At 44.5% G+C, this 17,589-nt stretch overlaps 1 protein-coding gene across 2 annotated transcripts in view; it reads left to right on the top strand.

The window, feature by feature from the left end:
* Nucleotides 1–17,589, top strand: part of fastk (Fas-activated serine/threonine kinase) — a 29,150-nt gene that overhangs the window by 1,705 nt on the left and 9,856 nt on the right. For both annotated transcript variants that reach the window (XM_080778530.1, XM_080778529.1), the window contains exons 2-9: nucleotides 3,619–4,064; nucleotides 4,443–4,746; nucleotides 5,494–5,624; nucleotides 6,491–6,726; nucleotides 7,837–8,152; nucleotides 11,229–11,416; nucleotides 12,130–12,278; nucleotides 15,724–15,940. In XM_080778530.1, the coding sequence (XP_080634656.1) occupies nucleotides 3,661–4,064; nucleotides 4,443–4,746; nucleotides 5,494–5,624; nucleotides 6,491–6,726; nucleotides 7,837–8,152; nucleotides 11,229–11,416; nucleotides 12,130–12,278; nucleotides 15,724–15,940 (1,945 nt within the window). In that variant the 5' untranslated portion in view covers nucleotides 3,619–3,660. The remainder of the gene's footprint in view (nucleotides 1–3,618; nucleotides 4,065–4,442; nucleotides 4,747–5,493; nucleotides 5,625–6,490; nucleotides 6,727–7,836; nucleotides 8,153–11,228; nucleotides 11,417–12,129; nucleotides 12,279–15,723; nucleotides 15,941–17,589) is intronic.

Genomic DNA, 17,589 nt, shown 5'->3' with positions numbered 1-17,589 from the left:
ATGGTAGTAAAGTTTCTGACATTTTTAAGACTTTACCCCATGGGGTCCTGGACCACCGCCGGGCTGCCACCAGGTATGCACACATAAATATAATGTAAACACGTTCAGAGAAATGAATCTGCGCAGTTTTACGACGTTCTTTCCTGTGCGGGCTTCTGAATGTGTGAACTATAAGTACCTATACATACCTCTGAGAATATCTCCTGTGTCGCGGAAGCCGTTAAGTATATTTAATCTATGTTTGATTAAAAATGTCGCTTCTTCCTTCCTTGTTTATTGACACCTCATTGTACCGCCTATCTGGCTAGCTAGTGGCGCTATAGCTATGACGTAGCCGGCACAAGCCAACCGCACATCGGGAGGCGGTACAATAAACGGTAAATAAACAAGAAGAATCAAAGCGACAGTTTTATATGGATTAAAAATACTTAACGGCTTCCGCGACACAGGAGATATTCTCAGAGGTATGTATAGGTACTTATAGTTCGCGCATTCAGAAGCCATTACAAGAAAAAAAGAGTTTGTTTATGTCCGCGTTCCAACAATCGCATTCGTAAAGTAACGAACAGGGACCCTATATAAAGCGACATCCAAATTTCATAAAAGCTTTATGGAGGGTTCCGAGAGGGGCTAGGTAAAAGTATGAGGCCAAATATGGAGAAGGCAGTGGGTTTGATGATGTAGGAGAGTGTTCAGACAGATGGACCGTGTGTGTGTGTGTGTGTGTGTGTGTGTGTGTGTGTGTGTGTGTGTGTGTCAGCACGGAGGTGAAGAGGACGCCGATGTTGGTAATGTTTTAATATTAACAAGCACACCCGTTGTTATTACCATCGTTAATGAAATGAGGTGCTAATAGTGTGCGTGTGCGTCCGTGCGTGTAAGCCAAGCCAGCAGTCAAAAGGAAGCATGACAGTAGTGTCGGTGCAGCTCGTGCCTTGCTCAATCTGTTGAGCTATGCAGGGAAATGGAACCATTAACTCTGTCCGTTATGATAAGCTATACACAGTACACACCACCACATTATTATGTCGACAGTATGGTAGGCTGTTGTGAGTTACATTTATACCAGTTACAACCTGTTTTGTAGTGCTGGGTAATATTTGGATAATATAAGACCAGACATGGTGTGGGATTTTGCGATTATGTGACTTGCATGATGTGGTTTCCTGGTTGTAATCACTCAGACAGACCTTTATTTATTCCATGAGGGAAATGCAGTCACCCATGGGAGTTACAGCAAGTGGTGGAAAAGTTTTTTTTTACTTAAATATTTCACTTTCAAAAAAACTTTTGGTCATTTTATCGTCTACTCAGGCTTATGCAATCACCCCAAACAGTTTTTAACTTGCTTGATTCAATATTTAGATATTTGATATAAATTTTAGCTGCCCCGCCCACTTCCTATACAAACCCATTATAACATCAAACTCCATTTTAACCATGATAGATTCATCAAAAACACCCGTTTTCTGTTTACTGATATTGTCCTTCTGATACGTGAGGGGGCCGTGGATTTTCATTTACTGGTTTCAGTTATTTTTGAGGTACGCTAGCCCCTCCTATACATAGGTTTAATGTTTGTCTTTAGTTCAATGTTTGTTTTCACAATGAAGGGAAAATTTACATCATAATGTGCCTCATTACGTCATATTGTCTCTTTATTGTTAATGGTGTTTAATGTTTGTGTTGGCACTGTTTGTTTACATCACCATTACATCACCTAATCAACATGAGTTAGACTTTAATATATTAGTGCCCCTCACTTCACACAGGTGTGATTTTTAATAATTATTTTGGGAGCACGGCTCACAAAATCAAAAAGAATTATAAAAAATAAATAAACGGTAAATAAAAATCCACAGCCCCCTCACGTATTAGGACATTATCAGTCAACAGAAAAAAGGTCGGGTGTTTTCTATGAATCTATCATAGTAAAAATGGAGTTGTATAGGAAGGGGGCGGGGCAGCTAAAATGAATATCAAATATCTAAATACTGAATGGAGCAAAAAAACTGTCTGGGGTGTTCACATGTATAAGCCTGAGTAGACGATAAAATGACAAAGTTGTTGGGTCGTTTACGGCAGTTCCGTTTCCGCGGAGAGCAAAGGTCCGTTTCTCAATGGATTAGTCATCTAGGAGGGTTATTGAACAAATTGAGTACCTCGCAAAAATGGCAAAATTACCTAAAATTAATTCTGCTTTCAGTAGCATGTGACGTGTCAAACTAGGGGGTTTTCATGATTCTGAATCCATTCCAGACACTGTTTTTAGCACAAGGAGTGTTTTTTTGTGCAAAACTAATGCTTGGAATGGTAAAAAAAAGAAAAAAATGTCTGGCCTTCTTTGGCCCTTGGTCGTGGAACGATCTACAGTCCAGACTAAAATGGGCTTTGAAAGTTCCCTTGAGAAGTTTCAAAAGGATCATCTTAGATGTACAGTCCAACACTTGCACATGTTTGGATATGTACTAGCCAATGTTCATGCCTATATATTTATTATGTCGGTTCAGATCGTGTATTTTGCCCTGCTACTAAAAAGTAGGACTTTGGTGACTTGTTGTATGTATTCATAGGTACTTTGAGGTGTATTATGGATGTTGTATTTGCTGGTCCAAAATGTAACATTGACGATGTGGTATTGAAGTGTAATTTAATTTCTGCCTCTTTGCCAGTTCCCACTTGTAAAAGAGACGTCAATGTGTTTTTACTGGTTAAATAAAGGTTAAATTAAATAAATAAAAATGGCAGAAAAGAACAAACAAAACAAAACAAAACAAAATGCCTGCACACTGTTGGGCTCCGTTGCGGAGTGCGGACAGGTTTTATTTGCATCCACTGAATTCCTAGTGTATATTTCCAACTTGTGCTCTTCATCAGACTCAAAATCGAAAACAAAACTAAACAAAACTGGAGGGGTTTGGGAAAATAATAGCTGCATTGTAGTACCCATGCAAAGACTTTAGGATGGTCCTTTGCATTGGAATGATGCTACAAAGCCAAAGTGCAGTAACTACACCTTCGTTATATAGTGTAGATATAGTGTAATATGCCAATATCGTATAGTACAGTGGAATCTGTGGTTTTGTTTAAAATATGGGACTACCTCTTTACCTGGTGTTTTGCCCAGGTGGGCGTGGTTATATGCCTAAACCTAACCTTAACCTCACAAACGCTATGCCTAAACCTAACCTCACAAAATGCTATAACGCTAACCTCACAAAAATGATGCATAAACCTAACCTCAGAACCTCGCCGGTCAAGTTTCAAGGTTCTTTATTATTTGTCTCCCGAGGGGGGGGGGGGGGGGGGGGGTGTGTTGGAGGCGGCTGTGTGTAGAGACATGTGTGTCCATGGGATAGTTCGATGGAAAGTTCATTCTCATGTGTTTGTGTAAGTGTGTTCCCGCATTATCTTCCGAAGGCCATGTCACGTTGCCTCAAGTCCTTCCCCAGGGCGAAACACCTGGGGAAGAGGTAGTCCCTGTTTTAACTGCCCCTTTAACCCTTAATTCTCCTGTCTCACTCCCTTCTCGCTCTCCTGCTCTCTTTCCTGTCTGTTTCCATCTCTATTGTCTCTTCTGTCTCTATCCGTCCTCTGTCTCTCTTTCTCTCTCTCTAGGTGTTCCACGTTACTTCCTGGTTGTAGGCCAGGCATTGTGCTATGCAGTTTGTCTCATTTGGTTGTCGCCTCCTGAGCCTGAGGTCCAGCCGGCCCCTCCTCCCGCCGCCTCCTCTCCTCTCCCTCCTCCACCTCCTCCCCCCCTCCCGCTCCTCCCCTCCTCTCCTCCTCTCCCTCCGGCTTCCCTCTGTTGCTCCTCGCTGCCCCCTCTTGGCCAGCGGCAGCATGTACACCCCTCGTCTCTACGGCACCACAGTAGGAGGAGGAGGCGGAGACAGAGGAGGAGGAGGGGCTAAGCTGGGGCGGAGGCTGGGCGTGGCCGGCGGAGGTGGAGGGCTGTCCGTTTTGGAGAACCACCCCACCCATCATCACCTGTCGCCTCATCACCTGTCGCCAACGTCCTTCCCTGTGTACCAGGGCAGGCCTGAAGCCCACCACCATACAAGGTATGTTTGTCATGTTGACTTGACTGACCTTACAGGTATTAATGTTGACCCACGGGATGTGTGGATGTGCCCAGGATGTAAACAAAGGCTGTCTGGACGGGTGGATGATTGTCTTTTTCTTCCACCTGGAAATAAAAAATTGTAAACCAACACGATCTTCGGTTCTTTAGTTATGGTCTCTTGTTTTGACCAAAAACGCAATCTGGGAAAAGAAACCCTGTCTTATGCTTTGCGGATGTGGATTTTTCTTATTGCTATCATTCATTGGCTTTGTTGTCGTACCACAGAACCTTGAGTTTGTGGAGCTCACAAAATTGTGTTTTGCTTGTTGTACAAGTGGCGACAAATACGATGTCCTTGTACCTTCTTCATTCGCAGATCCGCCCACTTTCACGGCCACGCCCCCCACCAGCATCACCACCACTACACCCCCCAGCCCCCCCACCTCTCCTCTCTGCCGCCCCCGCCACACCACCCGCACCACCCCCCGCACTACCACCCGCCCCACCACCACCATCACCACCACCACTACAGCACCAACACCGCTGCCCCCGCTGGTGGCCCGCTGAACATCGGCCAGCAGCAGAAGAAAAAGACGTGGAACTTCATCCATGAGAAGATGAGCTATGACACGTTCTTCACCATGAAACGGCTGATCGAGCGTTCGCGGCAGCCCGATGAGGTACAGTATGTGTGTCTCATGTCATGTTCTAATTAGAGTTGTATCAGAAACGCTGCCGATACTGCCTAAAATACTAGCGTTATGCCAGTTTATGACATTGTGATGATTGGCATAAAGATGATTTAATCTACAGTAATATCTTGAATGTTTCAATGTTGCACGACTGTTTTCTACCCTGCACACAGAGCGCGTTTTTCAGATGTTTAGCGTCGTTTCGCCATTGGTTTTCCGAAAAACACGTCCAGTGTGCAACCACCTTTACTGTACTGTTAAATTACATTATTATTTTACTAAGATTAAGATGTAGGTAGCAGCACTTTAACAATTATTAATGGGATTTTTCATTTATTCCTAGATCGGTGGTTCTCAAACGATTAAAGCGCCAATAACGGTGTACAAATGGATGTAAATGGACCTGTAATGGTCCATTTATGTCCACTACTCCACTTTAAGGCAAAAGTTTGAAATAATCATGATGATGATCTTGTGAATCGTGATAATGGTCATCCTTTATATTTTTGTGAAACATATTGTGAGATGTATTCTATGTTTTTGAGCGGTGCCATTGAGTGGAGAGGTCGAGTCGAGAGGTCGAGGCCGAGTGTGCCTAAAGGGCAATTCACACTGAGCACTATAACTATAACTGCAGCCAGCCAGTGGTGTTGTTTAGCAGCCTGCACCGCTCAGTTCACACGGGTGTGATTGTTTCCTTTAAACATAACGTCTAAATTAATCAAACCATATCAGGTGCTGCGCTGGCTCACCCAGAACCCCGGCAAGATCTCTCACAACCACTACCCCATCGCCCTGCAGAAGATAGGCCAGCTGCTGCAGAGCACGCCACCACCACCTGGAGCGCCACCGGGATCTGGTCCAAGGTTGGTATACGATGTTGGACAAAATTGCCAATTTTACATCAAGGTACCCAGATGTGAGAGCTGAGCCAGAAGGCAAAGCTCTCTGTCTACCGAGAAATCTTCGTTCCTCCTCTCACCTATGGCCATGACCGAAAGAATAAGGTGGCGAATACAAAATGAGTTTTCTCCTACGGGTGGCTGGCATCTACCTTAGAGATAGGGTAAAAAGTTCAGTCACGCGAGAGAGACTCTGAGTGGAGTCACTGCTTCTTCGCCTGGAAAGGAGCCATCTTAGGTGGTTCAGGCTTCTGGCTAGGATGCCTCTCGAGCCGCGTCTCCCGAGGGAGGTCCTCAATACACGTCCCATTGGGAGGAGACCCCGGGGCAGACCAAGGACCAGATGGAGGGATTACATTGGAGGGATTACTCTGGCCAGCACTGCACAAGTGCACATGCACACACGCACGCCACTTAAATTACGTCATTAACTGCCAGATTAAATGATCATGGTCGCTCCCCTAGTGTTGTTGCTGAGGGTGTGATTCACTTTGGAGAAGTAGTTTGACAAGTATGAGGGCACTGTCACTTTGACCATCTTAAATACCAATACCAGTGATATTTACATAACCCTGTCTTCTACCCTGAGCCATCCCAAACTAGCAAAATGTGTTAGAACTAGGTGGGCCATGGGTTTACGGCCGAGAAGTAGTCAGAACAGTTTGTTTTAGGAGGTCTGAAGCTTAGTTTTTAGTGACATGTTGGCGAACCAAGAGGTGCATAATCAAAATGACATTGAATGAGGGCTCCAGCTAGAGCTTTTGTTGACTAACTACAGTAGCAGTGGGACCAGTACGCTGTTAGTTATTAAGTATACTAATTGTTCCCAGTGCTGTGGGGGCTGGCAGCAGTGGAACCAGTCCGGACAAGGTGCTGGGAGGCAGTGGGAACACATCGGCGGTGGTCGGGGAAGGCAGCAGCGGCGGCGGCAGCGTGGAGGACGCTGTAGGAAGACAGATCCTGGACCAGCCAGACTTCCACACGCTGTGCGACTCCATCGTCAGCGACTGCTCCAAGTTCGACAACTTCAGCATCGTCAACTGTCTGTATGCCGTGGCTGCCCTTGGTGAGTGAGTGTCTGTAAACATGGTGTCTGTCTGTGGCTTTGTCCCTCTGTCAGTGTGTATCCAATGGCTCTGGGTGAGTTCTGTATGTATGCCGTCCATTATTATGTTTTCTTTTAGTTTTAATAGAATCCTAAAGACCATGTCCCTATGGACCTTTGTTTGTTTGTTTCGAGCACTAAACATGACATCATGTGGCAGCCAAGACATTTAGTGTTTGTTTACAGCACTTTAAACAAACATTACCAGGCGCCCGCACTACACACACACACACACACACACACACACACACACACACACACACACACACACACACACACACTTAGTTCACACTCACCGACATTGTTCTTGTGGACAGATTTGGTAGCTTAATTGTGGTTCTCAACCTTATCAGGCCGTATTTTCAAAGCAATTATTCACATATTCCCCCCCCCCCCACACCCACATGGAAGCATAATAACATAATGGACCACAGACCTCCAGAATGTTTTACTTTTGATGCAGTACTAGTCTTTTTTTTCACTCCCAAGGAACAGCAATGTCCCCATGTCCCAACCTATTATATTTATATGTCCTAATGTGACCATGTCTGTTTAGAGTACCAGTAGGGGCAAAAGTGGTGCTGTTGTGCCAGAAACAGAGAGAGATAGTGTTGCACTGTTGCCTGCTAATTACAGAGAGAGAGAGAGAGAGAAGAGGGGAGTTGCACCACTCAGTTCACACACGTGTGATTTTTCTTTTAGGTCTTAAAGGACCACTTCAGCACTTTTCATCTTCATATAATTGGTCCTCATTAATGTTCATGATAAAATACCACAATGTTTTAGCTTCCATTATCGCATTGCAACTTTTCAGGAATAGAAAGCCTCCAGTTTCTATTAGCTTTGACTCCCCATCGATGATGTCACTGGTGGATGGGTTTCTGAACTGCCCACAGCCCTCCTATGAAAGACAGACTGAGTAGGAAAAAGATGGCCTATTTTTCTTTCCCATGGCGTATTACGCAGTGTGATATTAGTATGGCCAAGCCAGGCTAGTTGATAACCACTAGCTTGTAGTATATTAAGAGCATATGCTAAATGCTTAAATTGTATGATGATGTTTGTTCTCAGGTCTGCCCAGTGAGTCTCAGGTGGTGGAGGTGCTGGAGGCGGAGTCTCAGTCCAGGCTGGGTCAGTTCAACCAGAAGGACATGAGCATGGTGTTCAGCTCCAGCATGAAGCTGCACCCGGGCAGCCAGCACCCGCTCACCGAGGCCTGCTTGGCCGGCCTGGAGAAGAACCTGGAGCGAGAGCGCCACCCGCAGACGCTCTTCCTCCTGCTCTCGTACTACCGCCTCAAGTGGCGCTCGCTGCAGACGCAGGAGGCGGCCAGCGGGGGCGCCAACGGACCCCCTCCCCCGAATCCGGAACAGCTGCTAGCTAACAGGTACAATTTACAATTTACAATTTAGGCATTTAGCAGACGCTCTTAATCCAGAGCGACTTACATTAAGCAAGAACAAAAAGCATGGGAATACATCACATAAAGACATTTATCATGAAACATGCGTAGCTAAGAAAGTAACAGTGGAATATCTATAATGAAACTATACATATAAGCTATACATCTATACTACTATGCTACACATATGTACTATGACGTGCTATGACTACATACAATGCACTTATGCTGTCTACATAACATGCTATAAGTCTGTATCAAATGCTATCTAAGTCTACAGAATTGCTATCTAAGGGGGTGGGGTAAGTGCTATGGGCCATGATGGAGTCTGAAAAGGTGGGTTTTCAGACTACGGCGGAAGATTGGGAGTGATGCTGCAGTTCTGACTGCAATGGGAAGTGCATTCCACAGTTTTGGAGCCAGAAGGGAGAAGAGTTTGGGACGTGTGGAGCGTTGTCCCGGCGTTTTTAGTGAGGGTACTTCCAGCTTCCCTGCGTTGGCTGATCTGAGTGAGCGGGAGGGTTTGTAGGGTTCGATCATACTTGCAAGATATGGGGGAGCCATACCTTTGGTTGCTTTGAATGCCAGCATCAGAGTTTTGTATTCTGTGCGGGCAGCGACCGGAGGTAGGGGGGGGGGGGGGGGGGGTAGAGGCCTCCTCCGGCTCTGTGGCATGTGTATCGTATGGCGGCTGCCATTTTTGTTTCCAATATGGTGGAGGCAGGCTGATGTTGATTGTTGACTCTTGTAGGGAGCAACTACCAGCCGTGGGTGTGTGGGGAACGCGTGAATTCCGTTTGTGTCCGAGCATAGGCATGGTGACGCCCCGCCTGCCTGTGATTGGCCTACCGACACTGCCTGTCTGGACTGTCCTGCTGGATAGTCTGATGCGAGGTTACTCCGTGGTGGAAAACGATAGTATGTACAGTATGGTATGATACAAGGGAACGCTAACTTGTACGTTTTATTTTTGTAGAAGAGGCAAACTAATATTGTTTATGCCGTTTGCTTTTGAATAATTGATTGAACATGCACACCATAATATGATTTGATTTGTGTGTGTTTGTGTTGATTGTGTAAACTTGAAACATTATAATGTACAATATATTGTACTATAAAAATATCTATTTTCCCTTCATCTTTATCCATTTTAGTGTAATAGTAAACAATATTAGTTTGCCTCTTCTACAAAAATAAAACTTACAAGTTAGTTACAAGGCTGCATTCCGTTGCGCGTGCCAAGCTGTCCTTCTCTTGTAGCCTATTATTTATTTCTCAATCTCACCACGGAGTAACCTCGCGTCTCGGAGGACAGTCAAGACGGGCAGTGTCAGTAGACCAATCACAGGCAGGCGGGGCGTTACCATGCCTCAGCCATGCCTATGCTCGGACACAAACGGAATTCACGCGTGGGGAACATGCCAACATTGGTTTAGTGTGAAGGTTCTGTGTAGAGTACTCTGATTTTATTATTATGTGGATACTTTTGTAATTTCACTGGACATTGAGAATTAACTGGTTAAATTGCGGAATCAATTCAGGGTTGGTTTGGTCCAGTGGGAGGGTTCCTAGCCTTTATAATCGAGGGACCTGCCACTGCCCAGCATTCATTGTAGGGCTGCACATGGAGCAGAGAATACCTAGAGCCAACCTTTACCTTTTCTGTATTTTGGACGGTGGTACCCTAGGGCAGTGGTTCCCAAACTTTTTTCATGTCAAGTGAACACTCAAAATTGACACTATTTAGTCTGCGGACCCCCATAAGAGAAGATTTTTACGGCTCTAGCAGTTATTCTCAACACATTTAATGTCAAGGACCCTTAGTTTGACATGTATTGGTCTACGGACCCCCATTTAATGGCATTTTTATCTCTGGGACCCCCAATTTATATTGAAAAATCAATGTAAAGTGTGTACAAATCGAACCAAATGGACCCGTCCATTTGGTTCCATTTGTACACTGAGTTACAGACCCATAAGGGTCCATTTGGTTCCAAACTATCATTTAGCTGGGGACCCCCTGGAACTCCTTCAAGGACCCCTGGGGGTCCCTGGACCCCTCTTTGGGAACCACTGCCCTAGGATCCCTTGAAAGTTAATCCACTCTCCATAGGACGCAGCTGTACCATTCATTGTCTGGTCATGGACACATCCAGCATCGCTTGAGTGTTGATGAGATGTTTCAAAGATGCATAAAGTACTGTAGGAGACTGCGGAAACTTGTGCGAAGCAGCATTAATTGGTGTTTCCGTTAAGTATTTTTAATCTATTTTTGAAGTTTTGGCTTCTCTGAAATTCTCTCTTCCTCACTTCCCCATGTCCCGCCTACCGCACCGTGATTGGCTAGCTGCACGTTGCTGTATCTGGGCTCAGACATTATATAAACGGTTTTAAAGAGGAAACAGTCTTATTTTTAAATTAACCAAAGCTAAGATTTGGCCATAACAGAAGATTAAAACATCCAGCATGTACGCGGTCAGCCAATCAGAGGCAGTAACTAGGACGTGCAGCTAGCCAGTCGCGGCACGGGAGGCGGGACATTGGGAAGTGAGGAAGCGAAATTTTCAGAGGAGCCTGACCTTAATACTACAGCAACACCAATTAACGGCGCTTCGCACAAGTTTCCTTTGTCTCCTACTGCTACTTTATGCGTCTTTGAAACATCTCGACACTGGATGTGTCCGTGACCAGAAGTGGTACAGCTGCGTCCTATGGAGAGTGGACTAACTTTCAAGGGACCCTAGGGTACCGCCGTCCAAAATACAGAATAGGTAAACGAGGGTTCCAAAAGGGGCTAGAGCCAACCTGGCCAGTGTGGTGTAAATATGTCATTTTGGACTGTTTGTTTGAACACCCATTTCCTGTGGTGAATAAAAACACAGTTTGATTGATTTCAGGATTTTTCTGCTTTGGAGTATTTTTTGAGTGTTGAACCAAGTGCTTTTTTTTACCTTCACACTAGGACAGTGTGACCAGTGGACAGAGAGGTGATCTAACTAGTTTTAGTTAATGTGACTAGGGGACAGAGAGGTTAACTCACTGCTCTGTGTTCTCCCCTCAGAAAGATTCTTCGTCTTGTCAAACACACTCTGGCCAGCGTCAGTGGTGTGCGAGACCAGGAGATGGTGCTGTTGGACGAGATGTTGGCAGCCTGCGCCAGAGAGGCTAGCAACAAGAGCCTGGAGCTCATCTTCAGCTCCCACCTGTTCTACCAGAACAGACAGGAGAGATTTATCAACAGCCTGGCAGGTAAACATGTCTATTATTCTACCAGAGCAGACGGGTGGGTAGTATCATCAAAAGTATTTTATCTATATTTGTATTCTATTCAGAACACGCAGGAGAGATTTATAAACTCATTGGCTGCCTTTGAAGTGATTCACGTGATAAATCTAATCACGTGATTACATTTTCTATTGATTGATTGATTGGTCTTGCTAATATCTACCGAGTAGTGGCTTCCCCTCGCTATGCACCGTTGGCTTCCGCTGTGGTTCGTCAATGCAATCTTTCCCCACCGTCCACTTCCATTATAATATGATAGCAGCTTTTTTTCTCTGAATTGAGGCTCAGACTGAGGTGATTGAACAGAAAGTCGATGTTAGTGGCTAATTACTAAAACTCTGCTACTTTGCGGTTACAATATTAACGCTTCTGATGACTTTTAAAGTTAGGATTCATCACATTAGTTATAGGCGATTTGCTCCTTTTGTTTTGTTTTGAATTCTGGGATCTTAAAAAATAAATATAAAAGATCCCTTTTCTACGGCCCGCAGTGAGGGATATTAGAGTGAATCGCTGGAGGAAGTCAGTTTTAACAGCCTGGAAGGTCAAATATACATGTATTATATTGTGTCTGCTGATTGGAAGCCTCATATGTCCAAAACTGTTACTTTTCAGGATTCAAATGCTCAAGTGTTCTTTATGCCTCATCCTTTGTCATTACCATGTTGTGTGTTCAGAGGAGCTTCCTAAGAAGGTGGACAGCATCACTCCGTACACCATGGCCCTCATAGCCAAGTATGTCGCCCGACACCGGCTGAGAGAGACACGTTTGCTGGACACCATTGCTGAGTTCCTGGTCAAGAAGGCCGAGTACCTGGACAGCAAGGTAAGTCAAATCAAACGTTATTGATGGCACATTCAGAAATATCCACCGTTGACCAAAGTGCTGCACAAGATGAACGAAACCTCAACTAATGCATGTGTGCTCACATACTCACTTGACACATTAAAATCCAGTCAGATGTGATTAAAAGTACATGGTCAGCAAGGTAAGATGAGCTTGTTAACCACTTTCCCTTTCACTACATGCGACGCGTTGTGAGCGGCTATTCTTTCCTTTGTGTCACATTTAGTAAGAGAATCTTATGGAAATCTGGGAACTAAATAATTTCTTCACCAATGTGTTTCTAAAGGTGTCTAATAACATGTACTAAAAGTTTGAAATTAAACTCCTGTGGGAAATTTCAGTTATTAGCATATTATGTGACCATCCTGTATAAGGCAAAAACAAGTCCAAATGTCATCATTCTTTAACACATAGACTGCTACAGGTTCTAGCGGACCCTGGCTTACTGGTGCTGAAGGCTTAACATGGGCTTTTTGAGCTTTTTGGGGGGCCCACAGCGAGGGGCCTCTTATAGCGAGAATCACAATCGCATAAATAAAAAGAAAGCCCAACTTGTCCACTTCAATTTAAAAAAAAAATTATGATTCATAATCCATTCTGGAGATATTGACCTTTTTCTAACACCTGCTTTTGCCTGCACGCTGCTTGTGAAAAAAAACAACAGAGATATGGAGGCCTGAAGTTGACAGACATTTCAGTTCAGTTTTTTTAGTTCAAAAGACCGATATAAAATTGAGCACAAATAATATCCTATACAAACCATATACCGAATGAAAGCCCTGAATGTCTACTTTTAGGAGGAAAACAGTACACATTGTACACATATACAGTTTGTCACTAATTGGCTATTGAATGCAGCTTGCGCCCACCAGAGAACTTTAGAGAAGGCATGGACCCGAAGAACTATTATTCACAAAATAAGGCCTATAGCGACATGTACATACTATATACCGTATGAAACAGTAGACTCTCTGCTTTCATAAGAAAAATACCACCCAGAAAAATCACACCCCTGTGAAGTGAGCAGTGCAATTGCACTGCTCACTTCACAGGGGTGTGATTTTTATTATTATTACAGTATTAGTATTTTTCTTATGAAAGCAGAGAGTCGACTGTTTCATACGGTATATAGTATGTACATGTCGCTATAGGCCTTATTTTGTGAATAATAGTTATTCAGGCCCATGCCATCTCTAAAGTTCTCTGAAAAAGATAATTTTAGAGAGCATGGACCTAACAACTAAATATTCACAAAATAAGGCCTATAGCGACATGTACATACTATATACCGTATGAAACAGAATACTCTCTGCTTTCATAAGAAAAATACTAATACTGTAATAATAATAGAAATCACACCCCAGTGAAGTGAGCAGTGCAATGTTGCACTGCTCACTTCACAACATTGCACTGCTCACTTCACAGGGGTGTGATTTTTATTATTACGAGTAAGACGCGCGAACGCGGAAGGCGAACGCAGATCGTAAATTGCAATAACAATTAGAATAAATTACAGACATGATCTGCAGGGTGTCATAGTTAGTGCTTGGACCACGCCAGCTCCATATATGGTCACAAAAGACGCCATCACACTCATGTCACCATGACTCAGCCATAACCATATAAGGAGTCCCCAAAGCAGGACCACGCCATCACACTCATGTCACCATGACTCACAAATCACTCAGCTCCATATATGGGCACAAAAGGGCCAGGTCCACATATACAGTAAGCGGGACAGACAGACACACACACACACACACACACACACACACAGACAGACAGACAGACAGACAGACATGATCTGCTAGGTCTCATAGTAAGTGCTCATTGCATTCGCAATTACAGTATTAGTTTTTTTCTTATGAAAGCAGAGAGTCTTGATGCACATTATCTGATCATAAAACGGACTTGGAAACTTTCTTCAATCGTAGCCCCATATGTGCCCTCTCCCTACGCTCATTGAACTCATTCTGTGATTCGAGCTACAAACAATCGCAGTAACGGGGGGGGGGGGGCAACTAGGCTTTGAGGAAATGATCTTGCATAATCAACATTATTGTCGATTGTCGTGTGCCGCTCCAAACATGTCCAGACATACCACTAACCTCATCGATCCAGTCTCGCGTATCTATAAGGTGAGACGCGAGACTGGATCGGATTGTGTCTGGACATGTTTGGGAAAAAAAACAAGAAAAACAACGACTCAACGAGATGGATGCGGCAGCAGAAGCAGCACGTCAACGTATTTGGAAGAAAAAAAACGAGAAAGCACCACCTGTCGTTGCAAGACAAACACCCGTATGTTGCTGATAGACAGATAATAATCGATCCGATTTTGTCCTGCCGTTCATTTTATCACATTAGGTGCAGGGCAGGCTGCTCGATGGTGAGTTTATAATAGCCTGTTGTAACGAGAAAGGGGGGTGGATGGATGGATGCCTTATGATGGATGCGAGCAAAGCAACAGCAGCAGCAGTACGGCTTGCGATCAGCGACCAACGTATCATGGCGGGCCCTCGATAATGATGTGCAATCTGTCCATGACTAACTCCACATGTTATTGGCAAACGTTACGTTATGAAATCAAATGCCGATCGTTGCAGGTTTATATACGGGCAGAGAGCAAATCGCGTTGTATCTTGTTCCGAGAATGAGAGTGAGTGCAAGCCTTGCAGTTGAAAGCAGTGGGGACTCGGGAGTGGGGGGGGAACTGCCAATGCGATCCAAGAGGAAGAGACCCCCCCCCCCACCATTCTCCCTCGGGAGAAACCATGTAGAAACAGGAGGGGAGGGGGAATCGAGTGTATTCACACAAACAAGAGCATTGTCCCATCCATTTTAGATCCCCTGACATCTGCGTTGGTCTATGCCGGACGGCCGTCTCCAATACGTCGTACGTCCTCGCATAGACCAACCAATAGGCGGTGCCAGACGCTTCTCAGACCAACACCTCTTTTCAGCAGGGGGGGGTTTTAACTCTTTTTAGAGCCGATCGGTGTTACATTATGAGTTGTCCGGGCGCAAATATAGTTGAACCATAGTAATCAATAAAAAAACGTTTTTTGGACCATAAAACGTATAAAAACGTTATGCGCTTCTTGCGCTTGGCTATAATAAAACGTTTAAAAACGCTTTGCGCATTCGATGAGTTAAGTAGCATGTGACATATGAAACTAGGGGGTTTTCATCATTCTGAATCCATTCCAAGCATTAGTTTTGCACAAGTGTGTTTTTAATTGTAGTATGATGAAGTAGGGCATTCATTTACAAATTCTTAACATTAAAAATGGACATATAAGCTTTCTACCCGACATCGACGATATATATACGATATATAAATTTTTATTTTGCAGCGGTTAGGTTTCGAATGTGACCTTTAACGTGAATAACTGACCTTTAACTCTGACCTCACCCACCGCAGGTGATCCAGAAGCTGGTGTTTCCGTTCAGCCGGATGTCGTACCGTCCGTCCAACCAGGTCCAGTTCTTCAACAAGCTGGAGGTGGTCCTGGAGCTGAAGGCCCTGAGCTCCCCCCTGGCCACCGTCAACATCCTGATGTCTCTGTTCCAGCTGGGCCACTTCCCTGGTCTGGTGCTGCACAGGGTCTTCAGCGCCGCCTTTATAAGCAACGTTACCAGTGAATATACTATTACTACTACCCAAATAACACTGTTTATATGCTACTGTACAGTACACCAGGGCTTCCCAACCACCGGTACGCGAGAAGCTGGCTGGGAATTCCAAGTTTATGGATTGTACAAATATGCGCAGGCAATGAAACCTTGCGTCACCAGAATTATTATTAACGGCGGAGAAAAGTCATGTCCATCACATATCCAAGAATTCGTCAGTGATGTCACATCACAGAGTATAATGGCGTTCTACATCCGTGCTGCTTCGGTGGTGCATAAAAGTGACATCACTGTCGAATCCTTGGTAACCTAGCCTCTTCAGCATGCGTTGATTAGCAGTGTCGCTAGTATAAGCTTATTTTTTCACATTCGCACTAATGAAACGCTAAACAGGATTATTATTTCATGTCAACTATCAGAATGAATAGTGGGGCAGCTTGAATGCTTTTTTTAATAGTAAAATACTTCACAAGTGGAAAGAAACATAAAAATCTCACTCGTGTGAAGTGATACATCATCATACATCACATTCCGTGCTCAGCCAATCAAATCATCGCTATGGGGTGCACACATTGCTCAGCCAATCAAATCATCGCTATGGGGTACACAGACACACAAAGCTGGGCATAGGACTGAGAGGCTAGCGCCCCTCAAAAATGTGCACAAGTACTCTCCTTAGGGGTTGTTCTTGGAATAAAACACATTAGCCACTGAAAAATCAAGATGGCTGCCACGTTTTCCAAGATGGTCACCTCATGATACTATTTTGTGAGCAACCTGGTTTAGAATTGTCCTAATGTAACGATCTTGCTATCAAAGCATACATTCTTGTATGCAAATTCGATTTAAATAGATTTCTACAACCAGAAATGGTGCAGGATTAACTCGGAACTCTCTTTTTCCGTGAAGGTATAGGGACTTTATTGAAGAATTAAAAATTTGAAAGTATAACTTTCAAGAAGACGACAAGTTAACGTTATTACAAAACAAGGTCAGGTTCTGATCTACCCCTGACAGAAGAGTAGGACCTGGATTGGTAACCTGCATGGGACCTGGGACAGGCAAATGGCCTCCTCATCCTCGCCAACAACGTCCTTCTCAAAGGTGGTCTCGGGGAGATGATATAAGTTCCTCATTAGCAGGATGACCTGTTTCCTGAGGTCTTCAAACTCCTCATGTCTTCGTTTCTTCTCTGCCGCCTGGCTTGCGATGGGTCTGCGAAAAGCCTGGAGTTTCTCCAGGTAGAGAACGGACTGGAGGCCTCACTGATGGCGTACGGCTCTGAACACAGGATGACACACAGATTGTGGTCCTCCTCCAGCCCTTGTACGGAGATGCTTCTCCTGGAGGATTGTCATCCCGCCCTGGCTTTCACTCATGGGTAACCTGAGTTCCAGACAGAGTTTGGACAACACATGCAGGCATTTTTCGATATTGTCAAAGAGCCTCTTCTTCAGTGACTCTTCCTTAGCTATCATGTTGTCCAGTATATCCTGGACATGCTTTTTGACCCAAATACTCAGGGATTCCTATTTCCTCCCAGATGTCCCTCGGTTTATAGAGGGCTTTATTCATGGCTGTGACCACCTCACTCTTCCTCATGATGCTGAAGTCCCAGTGCTTCTCAGATTAGATGTATAACCGTACATTACAA

Source organism: Protomyctophum bolini (genome assembly GCF_963924005.1).
Source record: "Protomyctophum bolini genome assembly, chromosome: 12".
Classification (NCBI taxonomy): domain Eukaryota; kingdom Metazoa; phylum Chordata; class Actinopteri; order Myctophiformes; family Myctophidae; genus Protomyctophum; species Protomyctophum bolini.
The sequence above is the reverse complement of the archived record's forward strand: the minus strand, read 5'-3'. Positions and strand labels throughout refer to the sequence as shown.